The following is a 19890-nucleotide window of genomic DNA, read 5'->3' as shown; positions in this document are numbered from 1 at the left end:
GAACCCTGGATTTTATTTTGTTCTTTAGTGTAATGGGGAAATCACTGACAGATTTTAAGGGCAAGAGAACAGTACAAACACTGTGTGGAACAGGAAGGGAAGAGGGTCCAGGCAGGACCCACTCCCTGAGACAACAGATGGAAACCAGGGCCGTCACTGGGCACTGCAGCTGCACTCTCAGAGCCTCTGAACATACACCCACCTCTCCCTCCAAGGCCCCTTGCTCCCACTATGCAACTGGCTTCCTCTCATCCTTCAAGCCACAGCTCAGGGACCCAGGGAATTATTTCAAACAGGTCTCTCCTCAAGAGCACCCTCAGAGCAAGCTGCACATTTATCACACTGTGTAATAACAGACTTCCTCACTGGATATTTCTACTCCATCACTAGACCAGAAACTCCAGGAAGGCAAGGACCTGGTGTCTGTGTGCCTGGTGCAGAGGGAACACTCAGCAATGCTAAGAGGGCCCAGCGACAGCGCAGCGCTTGACAGGAAGCCTCTGGGGCCAGAGAGAGAAAAGAACATGGTGAACTATTGACAGCTGACTGGTGGGCTAATCTCAGACATTCTTTTACATTCTAGAATTTTTACATACTGCCAGAAAATGAGTTTCTCTGGGTGATGTCTGGCCTGCAGAATACACTTCAAGAATTCTTCTTTAATAAGAGAAGTTGCACTGACTCAATAAAGATGGCAAAGAAATAAGATAAAATGGTAGTAAATTCCTTTTTTAAAAACATAGTATCTACTCCAACTTACAAATAACTTCTTCCTATCCATCCTATAAAAAGTCCTGTGTGAAGAATCTTAAAACACAAAACATGCCCTGCTTCATAGCTAAAGAGAATGTCATGCTTATGAATGCCCATAAATGCAAGTCTGCTAAAATAAGTAAAATCAGGTTAGAAACAGAACTTCAAACCCATGAAGTTTTGAAAACTGCAGCCCTCCCCTGGGGAGTGAGGATGGACTCATGGTTGTGGTGGAAGGGTGGGGACAGGCCACAGCCACTACCCTGCGCCCCGTTGTTGGCGTCGGCTGCATCCTCGCCGCCTGCGTCATCTTCCTCCTCGTTCTCCTCCTCCTCCTCCTCCGCCTGCTCTTCCTGGGCATCAGGGTTCTCCCCCACCACGGCATTCTCCGCTGGGGGGTTAGCAGGCTGCTCAGGGGCAACATTTTCAGCACCATTTCCTCCAGCTGGAGCCTAAAATGACAGAAGAGACCAGAAATTTGGCTAACTTGTATCAGTTTTGCTGTATTTCCAAACTGCACCCTCCTTTCTAAAAAAACGAAACTAGCAAACAGACAAAAACTCTACTAAAATTCCAATCAGATCTCAAGGGCATCTCTTCTAATGTATCTGAGTTTGGACCAACTTGGTAATAAAAGAACACAAACTCACTTAACAGTATACACATTCATTTGGTATAATTTAGAGATTAACATTTCACAAAGCATTACAGAAAATTACATGAACAAATCTGGCTATTCTTAATACATTATTTCATAATCCTTCTTTATAAGGCAATCTCTTGTTTTTACTGATCACTTCAGGGATGAAAATGTATTTATGCACTCTACTTGCTTGTTTACACACATACTGATATATAACTTCTGTCATCAGTTAACACCTGAGGAAAGATTTCCTATGTCTGAACTGCAGGTTAAGCCTGTCCACAGAAACGTCATCAGTTCCCACACACTTCTCTGCCTCTTGCTGAATTCTGCAACCCACCAAATGCAACAAAGACCCAGCTGCAGTTAATTAAAACACTGAACTCCTATAAAGGTAACAAAGACTCTAAGAGAACTGTGGTCAATGCTTCAAATATGAGATACAATGATGAAGTATTAACACTAGGTTACGAAAAGCATGCTTGCTTTATAGTCCCATTTTTTCATATGTGTAGTTTTCAAAGAAGCTGTATCCTTAAATCTGTAGGAAAAGGGTATGGCGGAATTTGATGAAATCAATCCTAACAGGAGAAAAAGCTAAGGTACTTAAATGAAAAACTGTCGTTAACTATTTACAGAGTTAATTTTATAGTCAATTTTTTCATAATAAAAATTTTACAAAGTGCAAATTGTTTTTGTATGTGTCAGTTTTTGTCTCTTTTACATCTTTAGCCCTGTAGTTTCTCAGTAAACAAGATACCAAAAATCATTTATCATACTGTCCTCTTCTTAATGCCTCAAGCAAATGCTCTTGATCTTGCATGCCATCTCCCATTAAGAAAAAGTAAAATTGTACAAGACTGTTATCAACAATATTCCTTTTTTTCTACTTTTGGTAATGTTTCTATCAAATCAAAGGTGAGTTGTTTTATACATGAAGAAACTAATGAACAAAGAGGGCAAGGGGCCTCCTTAATGTTAAGGAGCACATCAAAAGGACATGAAGGAGATTTGGATATTAACTTCCAGGCAGCTGTTAGCCCAGGCGAAGGGAATGAAGGCGCACTTGGTACACAACCTGATACTGCTCCTAGTCTCACTAGGAAACTAACAGGCAAAGTCACAGCCACATGCTTCTGATTTTTCACGTCTCCCTTAAACTTCTCCCAAACCTTGTCATTGTCCTGCTTCGCAATAAGGGACATGGGAGTCAAGGGTTTGGATCCTGGAGGGGAACAATAATTCTTATGTCCCACCCAGACCAAATGAACTCAGGGACGCAAGGGCTTACCTCATTCTGGTGATGCCCAGCAGCATTGAAGGGCGGAGCGGCGTGCTCCAGCCATATCGGGGCTCCCCCATGGACAATCTGCTCTCGCAGCCACACCAGGCTGATGAACGCGCACAGTGTGCATGTCACCACAAAACAACCCTGCAAACAATCCGCCAACAAGTTGTCCCTGTTTTATAAAAAAGGTATACAGAATTACTCCAAAGAACACTTCAAGTTAAGAAACCAAAGGTTACAGCATTCACTTTATACAAAAATCTAGAAAGAACAGCCAGAAAAGTGGTAACTTTTTGGTGAAAATCAGTCTCTCAAAAAGAGTTATTTCTGAGGATGGTGGCACTTTATCTATAAGAGGGTCAAATATATTTATTTATATATTTGTATTATATATGTTTATATTATAGAAGGCAAAGAATAACATCAGAACTACATAAACCAGCTAGCCAGTCTCTCTTTAAGGATGACTGAGAAAAAGGAGGGCAGCAAGCAAAAAATAAGAGTAGTCAAATACTTGACAAAGGTATTGACAATGCATGAATTTACTAAAGATAAATTACTCTGCCCAACACTTACTAAGAATTTCCTTATCCTTATTTTATACACAAGTTTAACCAATTTGGTTGGCTTATACTTAAACCCATGAAAATGAACAGAATCAGCAAATCAGAAAGAGGAGCCTCTAGTAAGGTCCAACAGGAAGGTTGAGAGACGCACAGTATACAACATGTGAGGCAAGAAGCCTGTGGTAAGCTTTACCAATGCCTCATTTAGAAAGCAGACTGAATTTTGATGCTAACTGCAAATATACTAAAAGTATATTAGCTTCTCAACAAATTCTGACAGATCATGTATAATTCACATGACAATACAAAAGTATTACACTACTGAACACGTCTTTGTTCTTTTCTTCTCTGAAGGAGCATATCCTTCCCTGGTCTATGTCTGATTTTTAAAATAATTCAAAGGTAACTCAAGAATTTTGAGAGTCTTTGGAAAATTCACTACCATAACAAAATGACAGTTTTCCCTTCATGGAGACTTAAGGAAGGGTCAATCTGGGAGACCTCAGCCTTTAAGCTCCAAACTGAAACAATGTGGTCCTCAGATACTATCTGGAATATATCTTAATAGAAAAAGGAATGATAATCACCACCCCCCCACCCCCCCCACCCCCCGGTAAGGAACCTTCCAGACCATTAAAATTTTGATAGGCGGGGACCTCTCTTGACTCCTGCCTTGTCACCAGTAGATAAGAACAGCAACCAGTCACCGCAGACTTTAAACAGTGACAGACTCCTGGTAGAATCCTCTCCTTTTCCCTCACACCTTAATTCTGGGCTGGTTTGGGAACCATCTGGACCGTAAGTGAGAATTCCTGAGTTCCAAAGCCTAGAAAAGAGCTTTCAAGCTTCCATCCTCACCCTTTTAGAAGGCCGCCCTGAAACCACCATGTAAAGAAGCCCCAACTAGCCTTCTGGAAGAGAAGTCATATGGAAGAACCAAGGTACCTTACCTTAGACCACCCCACCCCAATGACACACAGGCATAACTGAGGCAAGTCTAACAGGTAAACCGATCAGCTGAGCCCAACCACTGTCAACCCCTGGAATTATGAGCGTATCAAAATGCTTGTTGTTTTGGCACTAAGTTTTGGAGACAGCATGTTTTGTAGTAATAGTTAACTGACAGGCTGGGCCTTGAGATGTTGAAGACCTCAGCTATGGAATATGTAGTGCCTACTAAGGTATTAAGAAATTTTAAGTAAACTTTCAGAAAATATATTCTATAGAGAAAAATGAAACATCACTTAGAAAAAATAAGTGACCTAATTGTAAGTGCTTTCAGAAAAACTGGTTCAATTTCTCAAATTCTAAAAGGCAGCATGAGATTATAAAATCTACCCACGCTTACAACTTCTTTTGACAATCCCCACAGAGCCTCTAGCATTTTCTGGTGTCAGTGAGGAAGCTCATGAAGGCAATTCAGGCGTGGCCCTAACCAATCAGGCTGGCGTGAAAAGGGGAGTCTGCCAACCTAAGGCTTCCAGAAGCTCTGAGTTTGGTGGTAACTGTGCTACTGATTAACACAGTGCTCAAAATTCACACACGGTTTTCACATATATTTGTGAATTTAACCTCTGAATGTGCCTCAGGGAGTGGCGTGCAGTCCACTTTGAAGAGTGGGCTGTTCGAAGGTTAAATTCACAAAAACATGTAAAAACTTAATATGAATTTTGTCTGATAAGGAAATAAGGGTTCAGAACTGTCCAATGATTTGCCGAAGGTCACCAAAAAGTTGCAACTCTATTCTAGGGCCAGGGTTCCTTCTGTTACAATCTCAGTGCACTACCTAAATGATCACACCAGCCAAACAACCAGATGTTTAACGGTCCCACCAACAAGCAGTAAAGGAGGTAGGCAAGTAGAATACTGCCCTGAGACCAAAATCCTAAAATTTCACTGACATGGCGGTTTCCATAAGCACCCGGTTTTTCACAAAGCCCAGGCCTCCCAATTTAAGCTTTGGTAAATATTAACATATTTTACCACTCAAAATAGAAATCATAAAAGAAGGAATACACCCCACTTTACTGAACAGCACACAGGGACCTCAAGTCATCTTTTCTAAACAACCGGGATACTGACTGGCTGCTACACTATTCTCTCAAAAGCTACAATGACAAATACAACTTAGCCTCAAACTTAATGGAACACGACCACCCTGTTTGAAACAATTACTTTATTATTTCATAGATGTTAAAATGTAACTTCCATCACTTTTAGCTTTTTTCTGACCTCCCTTGATACTTCTAACATGAGCTTTTCTTTACTATACAATTTCTAAAGGAAAGCCAGAGGTGAGCTATGTCATAAATACAGAGACATAATGAATGACACTTCAGTCATTTAAGACTGGTTTTCCTTGCCTCCATACTAAAATTGTGTTCTGGATGGCTGAGATAAAAATCTGATGTACAGATATAGGAATGCTATCATATTTATTTCCACTGAATCACTTCACAGGTTAGTATTTTCATACAAAGGGTAATATTATTACACTATTTCTAAATTCTCAAGTGTGTCAAATCACTGCTTCTCCTTTTTATCATGACCACAGCCGTTAATGCCCTATTTCCAAGATTCCTGTCTACTTACGAACATTACTTCAGAAGCTGTTCTAATGTGAATAAAGTTCAAAACCTTTTCTGTTTCCTATACTGACAAAGAAACAGAAATAAATAACTTGCCTGTTCTACCCAAAAAGGTAAAACCAGCAAGTAGGAAACCCAAGTTGCTGACATATCTAATGTTTCTACGTATTTTCAACCATAATTCAAAATAACTATGCAGAGACTTGATTTCTTGTTGATCAGAAATGAAACATACTCTCCTGCACTCTTCTGTTGTCATTTGGCTTGTTTTCATAATATAATCTGAATGCCTCTATTCTAAAGGACAGTCTTACATTGTTCTTTGCCCTTACTGAATAGGGATCAGAAACCTAAGGTCAGCTGGGTACAAAAGAAGATTTAGCAAACAGAGGTCCAATCTTTTGCAAGCTTAATATTCTAATGATCTTGATACAGTTAATCATTCGCAGCATTTCTAATTTTAACATCAATAATAAAAATATAGGTCACATGTCTTTCCCAAGAAACTGCAATTATAAAGCTTCATGTCAGATTAAAATACAATAAAGCTACAGTCAACAAGTTTTTAGAGTCCATATCCTAACAATCACAAAAAACATGTAAAAAAGACATCTGACTTCAAATACCTGTGTTGTTAAAAACACGTTTAAAGGAACTCTCAGCATCTACATGAAATAACACATTTTCTCGCACTATGTGACAGCTTATTTAACTAGCTTTCCCACCATTATCAAATACTCCCTTAAGATGGTATGTTTTAAAACAGCATTTACATATATCAGTTGCTTCCCCTATAGCTGTTAGAATAGGTAAGAGGAAGAGAAGGACTTTTCAAATCACAACAAACCCAAGCATGTGGAAGAAGAGACGAGCACCGTTCCCAGGGTGCGGCCTTCCGCCGCCACAAGGTTCAATACTCACGTGGACAGCATGTCCAGTGGCAGCGTCAGGAGGGAGCTCACAGAGCCAGTAAACAAGCACTTGTAGATGCGGCCTGCCGAGAAAGGGCACGACAGCACAGTCACAGCTCCCACCATAGCTCACACAGTCACGCGGTTAAACAGCAGGAAAGTGCGAGTGCCACTGAAATAAACAGGCTTTGCAAGTGTGAGTTTCAAAATACTAAACTAAAAAAAAAAAAAGCATTAAAAATAGTGATAGTAAAGAGTAAGTGTTACACAATAATGTTTAAAGTTTAGATTCTCTCTAGATTTACTTACTTGTGTTTACTGAATAAGCTTAGACGTTTGAAAAAAAGGGGGGGAGGAATCCAGAAAAGATCTCCAAAATTATAATACAGAGAATTTTTTTTTAACCTAGAATTCCAAAATTCATTGAGTCTGCTCATGAAAATGAAGTTTTGGGGGTACATGCTTTTTGAAATTAAAAGAACTTTTCAGTAGAGTACATGCTTCAATGCTATGAAGAGCAAACTAACAACCAATTTTTTTAAAAACACAAATTCAAAGGTCTTCAAAAGGACAAAATCTTCAACCTGGCCACGAAGGGAAAATAAGAAGTAAGGGCCAATATAGCCATTCCCTAGCCTCTTACCAGAATAGGCAGGAATAGATTTGGAAATGGGGCCCAAAAGTTGAGGTTTTCTTTCAAACCAGTACTTGTGTTAGTTTCAGCATCCTCTATAGCCTTGTACCAAAAATTTACAGTAACTTCAATGGCTGTTTTCAAATGTCAAGTCAAAATAGAAAGATAGGAAAAGGTTTTCTGTAATACAATTTGCTTACATCTGTGTATAAAATATTCAAAGCAAGTATGTTTATAGCAAAGTAAAACTGACAGAAGGTCAACTGTCTGTAGATAAGAAAATAGATTCATAAATTAAAGGCCTCCTTACTAGTGTGCTTAAAAATAGGGCACTTCAACACCTTCCTACATGAAGACAGTCATGGGTACATTGCTAACTTAAAGAAAGAAGTATGACATAGATTTTAATTGTGTGTGAGTGTTATGTGTGAACAAGTCAGAACAGAAAGCAAGCTTGTTACCTGTTATTTAAATCCTCAAAGTCCTTACTTAACTTTTGATTATTTGATCTACTGATTTCAGAAGTGTGTTAAGCTTTTCACTATCACTGTGAATGTTTTACATTCTAAGTCCTGTTTGCTGATGCATAAAAAGTGTTAAGTTTTCTTTTATTAACATGAAATAAAATGCTTTTCCTCATTTAAAGTGTTTCATCTTGAAGAATATCTGGCTGGTAGAATACTGTTCCTGTGTTTTGTCAGCTAACAAATCTCTCTAACAACAGCCCCGGCTGTTTTGTACTTCTTTCTCATAGTGGAACACTTTCGTTATGTACACAGTTATCACAGCTACTGTGATCACTTTTACTCCTCTTTCTCTGTCCTCCCTTCTTGTCTTTCCTGTCCTTTGTTGGACTTCAAATTTTATTCGCTGTCTCCTATTCCTACTCCCTAGGATAAAAACTCACCATCTTACTTCTATTCTCTGAGTGGTTACCTTTAAGTTTTGTTACTTTTTTATTAAGGTAAAATTCACATAAATCTTAAATGTATCTGTGTGAATTTTTACATCACTATATATCCAAGTAACTGCCACCCAGATAAGATTCCCCACATTTCTAGCTCTCCAGAAGGTTCCTTCAAGCCGCTTCCCAGTCAGTATTGCCAGCACAAGGTAACCACTATTCTGATCTCTATTACTGCAGATCAGCTTGCCTATTTTAAAACGTCACATAAATGCAGTCATACACTTCATACTCTCGTGGCTGGCTTCTTTCTCTCAAGGAAGTGAAGCTCACCCATGTTACCCCACGTCAGAGAGCCAGCCCTTCCGTCATCACCGTGTGGAACCCCACTACAGGGGTGAGTGTGCAGTGTCCATTCTACTGCCACCTGGTTGGCTCCAGTTTTAGACTGCCGTCTGCAGAGCTGCAGTCATCACACTACTATATACAAGTGTCCTGTGAATATTCCTGTAATCAATATTCCCAGAAATAGAACTGCTGGGTCATAATGTATTTCAAATATTAACCACTGACAGATAATGCCAAAAAGCTTTCCAAGATGGTTACACAGTATTTATATTCATCACTACTGATGAATACATGTTTCAGATGACCCACATCCTAATAAAAAGCATTTGGCACTGTCTTTTTTCCTAAACTTCAGCCATTCTGCTGACTCTGTAGAGTACCTTCTTGTGCCTTCCCCTGATGACTAATGATACTGAGCATCTTTTCATGTGCTTATTGGTATTTAATCTTCTTTCCAGAAACACCTGTTCACATCTGCTGTCCACGTTTCAATTGGCTTGTCTGCCTTTCTCTTTCTCTTAGATTTAATACTTCTTTTATTAAATATCCTTGCATATATATCCTGGATACAAGTCCTTTGTTAGATATGTGAACTGCAGATACCTTCTCTCACTCTGTAGCTTGCCTTTCTCTCTTAAGGGTATCTGAGCATGAATGAAAAACCTTAACTTTAATTAAGTCAAATTTCTCATTCTTTTACGGTTGTTCTGACATATTATCTTTTAGAAATTTTTAAATTTTAATGTTCAGAATCAGACTTATGATCTATCTAAAATTAACTTGGGTCAGGTGGGAGGTGATGGTGTGGTTCGTTTTTCTCCATATGCCCAACCAGCTGATGCTATACTGTTTACTGAAATGACCATCTTTCCTCCCCTGAACAGTGGTGGCACCTCTACTCTTAATCACCTTTGCTAGTTCTGGACTCTTACTTAGCTATGCCTGTATTTTTAATGTATATTTGCACGGTATTTTCTTGTTTTGTCTAAAGCATCTATAATTTCCCCACAAGAAAGACAAACAATCTAAAAAGCTCTCATTTCTATCCTCCCCTCACAAGGTTCTTTCATGCGAAGATCACCTAGAATTTTAGTTTCAGACTGACACCTAAAAAACTGTAGAGCATGCATGCTCAGTCATGTCCAACTCTTTGCAACCCCATGGACTATAGCCAGCAGGCTCCTCCGTCCATGGAATTTTTGAGGCAGGAATACTGGAGTGGGCAGTCATTTCCTACTCCAATGATTGTATATTAACAACAATTATAATTTAGCTGTAAGAAGTACTTGTTTTTCTTTGTAAATCACACCTTTCTCTGTGATTCCTTGCTCTCTTTAGTAAAATATGTTTTCAAACACTATTTCATAAATAATTTGAAGTAGTAAACTTTCCAACTCCTTGCCTCTATTGAAAAGTCTGCATTTGTCCTTCTATCTGAGAATAATTTATGTGTATAAGATTTTAGGTTCAAAAGTTTTGTCAAATTTTGAAGCTTCAGCTGTCTTCCAACATTCAGCCAGCCTGAATCTCATTACTTTGTAGGATAATCTGAAAGCTTAATATCTATACACTACCCTATTCAGCACTGGAAAACTTTAGAATGTGCCTAGCTTTGCCTTTTTCCCTTATCAGAGTCAGCTCGCTCTCTTTCACCTTCTGGTATTAGTTACTAGTCAGATACTGAAACAACTGGATGTGGCCTCCATCTCTCAATTTTTTCCCTCATACTAACAACTTCTTGTTTCTGAGTCACATCCTAGTGAACTCCTTGCTCAAGCTTCTAGCTCACTAATTCATTCTTCATGTGACTAGTACCTATTCTGCTATTCTCATAAAATTTTCATAATTCATCAAGCTTATTTAAGAAGATATGAGGATATTAATCACATGTAAAAATTTTGTTTGCATTTAACTCTAAAGAATCCTACCTACATACTCTGGCACACATACTACTGAATCCTCTCCATGTCTTTGAGAACACAAAGAACCTAGGGAGAATCAACTAAGAGTTAGTATACCAATTTCTCAGAGGTACTCCTATAGTTGAAAAATACACTTCCCAATTCTTCAGGACCATTGGGGATGTGTTTTTTAAAGGGGGATTTTAAAAAAAATTTCAGAAGAATACATCTTTTGCCATCTTTGAAAGCTCTAATAAACTTCAAACTTCTGATAAACTTCAGTAAAATTCAATTTCCTTTCAATTATGCTTTGATTTTGCTTTTTCAATTCTCTCATGAACTTTCATTATTAGCCTCTGTATGCTGTGTTTCTTTCCCACATTCATTTAAGAAGCTCAGCTGTTAAAAAATGGTTTTTCATTCAGGTAAATAACATGTTCCAAATGAGGCTTTCCTAATATACAACATTATAATATCTAATAAACATCATTGACCAAAAATACATTATAATATTACACAGTTGTGTAATATTTAAACAACTCCAGCCACAGGGAAATGAATACTCACATGCTGTAAGAGGAACAACTCCCAACCAAGCAAAGGCCACAAGTGTATAATGAAACCAATATCGTATTGCAGTGCCAATACTTGTAACCAGTCCAGCAAATATGTCCTGGATTGGAAGCCGCGAAGGCATATCTGGGGAATAAACTGTAACGGGTGGAAAGGAAAAAGTTCACACAACTTCATGAAGATTCAAAAATAGGTTACTGTGTAGGCATATAGAACTATCTAACTGTCGACCTTTGCATTGCACTTAAGTATTTTGTCCTATATGAAAAATAATTCAAATAGTTACAATGTAATACTACATTTACCCAGAAGTCATTTATGAGGGCAAATCACATAAATATAAAAGCCAACAAAATAGGCCTCTGAGCAGGAAAAAAGATTCAAGAGATGTACACACCCCCTCACTCAAGAGCCAGGAACTTTATGTAAGGCTAACTCACACACATTTCAGCACTCAAACAATATAACCAACTAGTTTCCAGAATTATCAAAGATCACATAAAGCATACAGGAGCAAAAGGTGAAGCTGACAGAGGTCCTCAAGAAAGAACCCTCCCCCAATACTAGCCTCAGCAGCAGCACTTCACAGTGCACAAGAATCTGCAACAGAAGTACTTCCTACAGGAGCAAACAGCCTGTTGAGGTCTGTTAGCCACTCCCCGCTCCCATTTTGGCACAATCAACATTCAAATGGCAAATTGTTACGATTTTAATCACATAAACTAATTATATAAAAACAAAGTAAAATTAACACTAATTTACAGAATTTACACTCAGCAGTTCAAGGTGCTTAAAACAAATACGGAAGCATAAAAAGCTTTGGGGGAGGGTGCAGAAGAGGAAGAAGAGCAATGTACTAGGATCCCAGAATGAAAATAGGCTTCAAATTCTTGATACCTTGCCAGTATGAACACCTACTTATTTATAAGGTACATAATATTAAGTATAAATCAACAGAAAAAGGACTTATAAAATATAATTGGAATTCTAAAGATCTGCAAAATATTTACCATAGGCTTACAAAATACTGAGCTTAAAAAGTCCTGTTTTTAAAAAGTGAATTAAATATCTGTCATTATTATTACAACCAACACAATTTTAACTCAAAAAAAAAATCCCAAATTTTAACAGGGATGGGATACTTGACAAATTTAAGACATCATTAGTTACTCACTTTTCTGGGTAAATAATGGTATTATAGCTGTATTTTTTTTTTTTTTTTTTGTCTTGGAGGTACATGCTAAAATATGTACAGATGAAATCCTAAATAGGATTTTCTGTAATACGGGTGGAGACGTGGGAACAGGGAACCACCAGAGAAGCCCACGAGCAACCGAGAGAGGCCCCCAGGAAGCTGCCTGCAGGGGGCGGACCCTCACAAGCCCCTGAGCAACTCCAGAAAAGCCCGCAGCGCAGAGCTTCCAGCCACGCTTTCAGATGACACCGGGGCTCCAGCTAACAGACTGACTACAAGTGTGTGAGAGATGCTGAGCCAGAGACACCCAGCAAAGGCGGGTCCAGATTCCGGATCCACAGAACCTATGAAACAGTCAATGTGTGCTGCTAAAGAGCACAGCGGACGACACGTAAGGGCTCTGGGCTGAAAACGGATGCAGCTGAGTGATGGGTACACAGAGGTTCATTATACCTTTGCATATGTTTGAACTCATCTAAAATATAAAAAAGAAAGAAAAAATATCTCGCAAATTAAATCACACATGCGTGTGTTAACAGTTAACATGTAGTTTTAAAAATGCTTTCCAAAATGCTATAGCAATACTTTCTATTACTATCAAAAACAAATCGAACATAGTTGCTTTAAAACTGTTTAAACACCTTTATGTAGCAAGTTATAACCTAGAAATGCAGTGAAAACTTCTGAAGAACTTACTTGGTGTGAAAGCAAATCTGTGCTTGCATAATTCACAGTATTCTTTTCGACTGTGTTTCAGCCACTGAACTAAGCTGCAATTACAAACATATTCATAAGTATAGTATTTATGACAACAAAATTTTAAGGTTTCACTGAAAACTAATATTGCTTTACTAAAGTTTTACATATCACAGAACTTTTACATTTTAAATTCAGAGTATCTTTAGTTTTTTTTATCACTGATGCCCTTGAAGAGTACAGAACTGTAACAAATAAAGATTAAAAAACTCATGTTTCTACTATTAAAAAGCAGCTTAGACTAAACTGAACAATTAATTAATGTAAACTGTAATCTCCTCAAAGATAACTGAATATAAAAAGAATCTCCAAGCCTCAGCACCAGTTCTAACACTGGTCTGATGACACCGCTGCCTGGTGGCCAAGCCTGTCGCTAATCGGCGGCAATACCACCGAGAACGTAACCTTTCTCTGCTTCAGTTTCCTCATGTGAGTAACAGTAGTACTCCACCTCGCAGTTCTATTGTAAGGATTAAATGAGCTAAAACGTATAGAAGCACTGAGTATTCCGACACAAAGCACTTCCTCAATGTAAGCTATGACCATCCTAAGCAAAACCAGAAAACCATAACACTCCCCATGAACATATAAGCTCTCCACGGTAGAAACAAACAAATGGGCAAAAGACAATACACCAAAATGACATGGCATGGTAATAAGGAATATGGATAATCTCCAAACACAGTAAAAAAAATTTTAAATATCTAGTTACAGAAAAAGTCATTGAAACAGTTCCCCTTATTTATACAGATGACAAGTGAAGCTCAGGCAAAAATTTTCCAGAAGGACGACTCACCATTCTTGATGGATAAACTTAATACTGCCAGTACATACACAAGGATGATAAAGAGGTTTCTCAGGTGTTCCTTCTGACCGACACACTCTACATATGTCTAATAATGAAAAAAGAAAAATTGAATTATTTTGGTTGTAACTTACAAAAAAATTAATAGACCACCAAAAACTAAAATATTGCTTGTCAAAGGAAGACTCTGTCACTACATAAAACATCAATCAACATCATGAAGAACTAAAAAGGGTGATCAAGATGATAACCAAATATATCTGAAACTTAAAATCCCTATCATATAAAAAGGTCAATTGTTCCTCTGTATGAGAGTTCTGTAAATAAATAAAAATTGAAAATGACAAAAACAGTGGTTTTCTTTAAAACTGCACGGTGCTTAGTCGTTCAGTCATGCCACCTCTTTGCGACCCAACAGACTACAGCCCTCCAGGCTCCTCTGTCCATGGAATTCTCCAGGCAAGAATACTGGAGTGTGTTGCCACGCCCTTCTCCAGGGGATCTTACTGACTCCAGGATCGAACCCAGGTCTCCTGCACTGCAGGCGGATTCTTTACTGTCTGAGCCACCAGGGAAGCTGTAAAACTGCACACTCTCATAACTAACAGACTATAGATAGAAATAAGCAAAAATCAATCACCATTCCTCTGCCAACAATTTAAAGTTCTAAGTCCAGTCCTAAGTTTAAACTTCACAAAAACGTTATCTCAGGACTTATAGAAACAGCAGTGAGCGGCCCTGGGGACAACCCTCCACTAGAGGGAGACACTGTAACAGACACACACACAATATCAGGGCGTGGAGGGCCCCCCCCTCCCGCCCCAAGACCACGAAGGCCAGAGAGAAACAAGTCAGACGCCACCTTAAGCAGAAACTACGGGAGCACAGGGCTACGGGTCTGCAGCCAGAGGGCAGCAGCTCCTCCTCACGCTCCTGCCCTAAGTGGTTCTAAAGGTCAGTCTGCCTGGCATGGTGGGTGACATGCAGAGGACTGAAAGCATGCCATCAAGCTCGCTCGTTCATTAATGTGGTCCTTCCGCGGGACCACCTACCAAGACCTGGTAGTGACTTTCAGTTAGAATGGCTTCTCAGCGAACCACCAAGGCCAAATACCAACCCCAAGGTGGGAAAGTGAGGGGCAACAGGCAGTGTGGACACGGGGCAGGGACATGACACAAGCTTCTCATCTACTCTTACAGTGAGTTCCTCACTAACGAGTAACAGCTGCAACCCAGAGCCTCTCTCTAACAGATTTAATAATGAGCCTCCAGCACCCATCCGACTGGAAGCACACACGCTGAGCAGTGTAGTATGGTTCCGGCCACTTAACAGCATCACAGAACTGTGACTGCTCCATCTTGGGCAGCTAAGCAATATTTGTCAAAGTTAAGGCTATCAAGTGCTCAGGGTAACCTATGGTTAGCACACTAGTCTCTCTGTTATCTATAAACCAGACAAATCACTCCAGCAACACAGAAACTCACAACTCACCACCACCCAGGAAAAATCTACCAAAATTGTCAATCCTGATTCCCATGGAGTGGCTGTAGAGTTATCCGAATTGTATCAAATTAAGCACAGATTGCACTACTGCATCTTTAAATTCTCTAGAACCAGACACTGCAGCTACCATCATCGGAAGGACTTTGCTTTTGGTAAGCTACCGGCACATTACCGGAAATAATGCTGGCAGTTGGCATAGTTTGTGGAGAGAACATGGGATCAGAATCTCTTCAAACCTCCCTTTTTCACCTTCATCCTTGATTAATAAAAACATCCATGGCAACAGCATTCACTCTGGTCCGTTTTGCATCGATCTAAGACTTTGAGCTCCAGCGGTGCAGTAGGAACGTCTCAGCCTTCGTGTCTAATCGGCCTCCGCAAAGTTCCAACACAAAACAGAACCACAGTCCCGTGCCGTGATTTCCAGTGGCAGTGGGCAGGCAGCTCCCTCACTTCAGCCCAGGAAAACTAGCCTAGGAGCCAGGAGGGCGAGGAGAAGCAGGACATGGGGATAGGGACAGAGGCTCCCCATCCATAAACCCGCGCGGTAGATCACACGGTATTTTAACTGCACCAAACTCAACACCCTGCCCTTGGAGCTGGAGATTACCTCGGCTGCTTCCCTCATGGGTCAGTCGGTAAACAATCTGCCTGCAATGCAAAAGACCCAGGTTCAATTCCTGGGTCGCAAAGACCCCCTAGAGAAAGAAATGACAGTCCACTCCAGTATTCTTGCCTGGAGAATCCCAGGGACAGAGGAGCCTGGTACAGTCCACAGGGTCACAAGAGTCAGACACGACTTAGCAACTAAACCACCATCACCTTGGCTGCAGGTACTAGACTTGCCATACAATGGATCCGCCTGAAAGGATTTTAAGTGGACTCATTCCAACTACCAGATCTCCAGAGACCAGTGCTGTTTTTCATCACTGCCTCCCTACCCTTGGGTCACAAGTAACAAGTCTGCTACCCCTTGGATGGGGTAGTCCATTACCAGGTTTCCTCTATGGAGCCAAATCTGGGTTCCCCATCACCCAATTTCCAGTCGCCCAGGTCACCACAACAACTTAACAGGGCCACAGGACATGCACTCCTAGTGACCTAGAATCATGAGAGCTGAGTTGCGGATGCCCACGGGCATGGATGAGTTCTAGAATGACCACGGTTCTGCAGGTAGGAGCCAAACCTGCACTCAAAGTCATTCGCTTTGTCGGGGTACCAGCCAGAAGTGCCTAGACCTCTGAGGATTAACTTTAGAGACAGGCGTATGCCACTGCGGGATCCCCCACTTATGGGGAATTTGAGTTCAACTGTGGGTGGGCAGGTGCAGTCACAGGGCAAGTGGTTCCACCTCTTCCTGTCTCCCCACCAGCTCTCAAGCGGCCCCGGGGGCAGGAAGTAGGGCGCAGCAGACAGCGTGGCAGGCAGGACACAGGGTAGAGGGAAGTGATGCAGAAACATGGTGACTGGCAGCCAACAGTTATGCAGCGAAGGACTGGGGTTGGGCCAGGGAGAGCCTTTGTTGGCACACTCGGCCACCGGGACGCAGGGATGTAACACGCGGACCACCACCAAGGAGCGGGCAGATGGCTGACGGCCAGCCTGGCTCCTCCTAGATATGCACGCTGAGGCTCCTGGGGCCCCGGACGCGACTCGGAGACTGCGGGGTGCGCCCATCCGCCCGGGGCACCACAGTTCCCCACACTCCACAGGACGGCCGCAGAGGGCAGGTGGGGCTGGAGTTGAGCACGACTGGGAAGACTGGATCTCCATTAGATCCAGACACTGATTTTCAGAAGATTCCACCCTTCTAAAGGACAAACCAAAGAACACAAAACTAAGCAAGCACAACAAACCTAAATCAAGCCCCAGAGCTTTGCTCAACAGTCTACAGTACAGAACTGGGACTCACTGGAGCCCTGCAAGGTCAAAACTATCTCCGTTCTAACACTAAGAGTCTTCTCTCATTGTCTTGCCAGTATACAGTGGCGGTTTCCAGAGGCTACAGGACACAACTGTTTGAATGCAGCTGTTTCCCACTAAACCAAACATTTAAAAGATAAGCAAATATAAAACAAATCCACTCTTCTCACCAATGTTCTGGCTTTGGAATATATGGTTATTTTCAAGAAAAAAAAATGTATATTAACACATAATGGGAGTTTTAAGTGAATAAAAATTTGTAAATGTTTTTATTTTCTTTTATGGCAAATAAAAGTTCTTCTGAGTTTTTCAGAAGCGTTTACAGGGATCCTGAGACCAAAAATGTTTGAGAACCACTGCCCAATATAATTTTTTTTCCCACAGTAAAATTGACAGTAACTATGGCTCTCTCAAAATACACACGTACACAATATTATCATTATTTTATCAGGGACTTCACAAGCTCCACTGATTATATAAAAGGAAAGAGAAGGGAACATTTAGGCTTCTAAATCAATCTTGTTTTAGAATCATGGAACTCTTTTACATAATAATAAAAGTGGGAATCAAATAGTCAAAGTATAAAATAAGCCAAAAACAAATGAACCTGTGTATATCAAGCTTAATCACAGAAAATAATTATTTTAGAGAATTTATAACATGATCATACATCCCTAGTAGGCTATATCCAAAGACAAAAGGGACTACAGAAATATCCTAAAGAGAATTAATTAATTAATCATCATGTTAATAGCAATAATATTGACAGGCATTTTTATTTAATTATTTATTTTTTGGCTGCACCAAACAGCATGTGGGATGTTAGTCCCCCAACCAGGGACAGAACTTGTGCACCATGCAGAGGAAGTGTCAAGTCTTAACCACTGGGCTGCCAGGGAAGCCCCTTGACAGGCCTTTTAAAACTTGGGAGGATAAAGACAGTAAGCAGAATGATATTGGTATTATGGTTGGTTTTTCTAATAAGTTATTATCCCTTAGAATACATAAGCATTTACTGATAAAAAGATATCATATTTGGGATTTCCTTTGAAACAATCCAGTAGAAGTGTGGGGAAGCAAGAGGGAAGGAGTTAAGAGAAAACAATCGTCAGCCGTGCTTGTATCTGTTGAATCTAGATGCTGGCAGCATGAAGGCTTGCTACATTGATTATTTGTGAGAGTTCGAAATTTATATAATTAAACTTTTAAACTATATAAATCAAAGACTAAACACACAATTTGGAAATATCATAGCTGAATTTTTATTTTACTAAACATTACCAAGTCCAATTTTATCATGAAGTTCTCTAGTAGGAGGACTTAGCATGTGGTTTATTTAATATACACACACAAATGTGAAAACTTTTGTTAGCAATTTTCCTATTTTAGTGATTATGTTTTTAAAAATGTGTTAAGGGATTTCCCTAGTAGTCCAGTGGTTATGATTTGGAGCTCCTAATGCAGGGGACATGGATTCAATTCCTGGTCAGGAAACTAGAATTTCACATGCCACATGGCAAGGCCAAAAAAAATGTGTTCAAACTTTCACTGTCTATATCCTCAGCAGGGAAAGAAAGCAGAATAAGATCTAAGCAATATGTCTCAACATTCCTAAAGGTCTATTTCTATGACATCAAAATCCAAATCTAATTTAAAACCATTTAATCTAAATGACTCTAAAAAGAATTCGATCCAAGAAACAATGTCACAAATCTCTTCTGTAGTATTGATTCTTTGTCTTTTCCCACATGATAAAGTTGTGACTAAATGAGTTCTGTTGAAGTGTACTTTCTGTATAAATATTTCCCTAAATGGAAAGGCAAAGACTTTCTCTAAATCAACCAGAATGGTGATAAGACTTAGCTATAAAACACTTTAAGGCAAACACTGACTGTTTAGTAGGACCCGAGCCACACACCTGATTAGGTGTGGCTTATCCCCTTTATCAAGGAACTGGAGGCCACGAAAAGCTGCCTAAGAGCTAGGCTGCCCTGGTCTATATCCTCAACTAAGTATCCTTCGCTAGTCTGTGCACATGGAGTAGAAGGCACGGAAGCTTCTTCCCTGCCAATCCATAGTCCAGCAGAAAAACCTGAAACAAAGCATAAATGTATAAAGGTCATGGCTGAACATTTAATCTGGAAGAGTAGGTAAGAGCTACTAACAGTTGCTACTTTGTAGGGATCACAGTTGGGGAAAGAAGTTCTTTCCTTCATTTACATGGGTATACTGCCTATAGTCCAGCTGTACCTCAGTATCCGTGGATGGACTGCTTCCAGAAACCCCATGTACAGCAAAACTCCAGGGCACTCAAGTCCCAAAGTCGGCCCTCCATATCTGCATCCACGGATTCAAGCAAAGGCACGCGAAAATTTTGATCTGCAGTTGGCTGAATTTACAGACATGAAACCCATGAATGGGGATGAGGGGCAACACTATATCATTACTGGAAGAAATCTGCATAAAAGTGGACCCAAGTAGTTCAAACCAGTATTGTTCCAGGATCAACTGCATATATTTGTGTATCTGTCCATATATAATGGACATGAGCAAACTCCAGTAGACAGGGAAAGACAGGCGAAGACAGGGAAGCCTGGGG

The 19890-nt window shown here is 40.1% G+C and overlaps 1 protein-coding gene across 1 annotated transcript in view; it reads right to left on the bottom strand.

Annotated features, from left to right (window-relative positions):
• Positions 1-19890, bottom strand: part of MARCHF6 (membrane associated ring-CH-type finger 6) — a 73640-nt gene that overhangs the window by 37639 nt on the left and 16111 nt on the right. The window contains exons 2-7 of the mRNA XM_065905507.1: positions 13857-13953; positions 13001-13074; positions 11104-11247; positions 6760-6832; positions 2688-2856; positions 1016-1205 (exon numbers count right to left, since the gene is read on the bottom strand). Of these exons, the coding sequence (XP_065761579.1) occupies positions 1016-1205; positions 2688-2856; positions 6760-6832; positions 11104-11247; positions 13001-13074; positions 13857-13953 (747 nt within the window). The remainder of the gene's footprint in view (positions 1-1015; positions 1206-2687; positions 2857-6759; positions 6833-11103; positions 11248-13000; positions 13075-13856; positions 13954-19890) is intronic.

Source organism: Muntiacus reevesi, chromosome 14 (assembly GCF_963930625.1).
Source record: "Muntiacus reevesi chromosome 14, mMunRee1.1, whole genome shotgun sequence".
NCBI lineage: Eukaryota > Metazoa > Chordata > Mammalia > Artiodactyla > Cervidae > Muntiacus > Muntiacus reevesi.
Note: the sequence above shows the minus strand (reverse complement) of the source record. Positions and strands in the feature narration are given on the sequence as shown.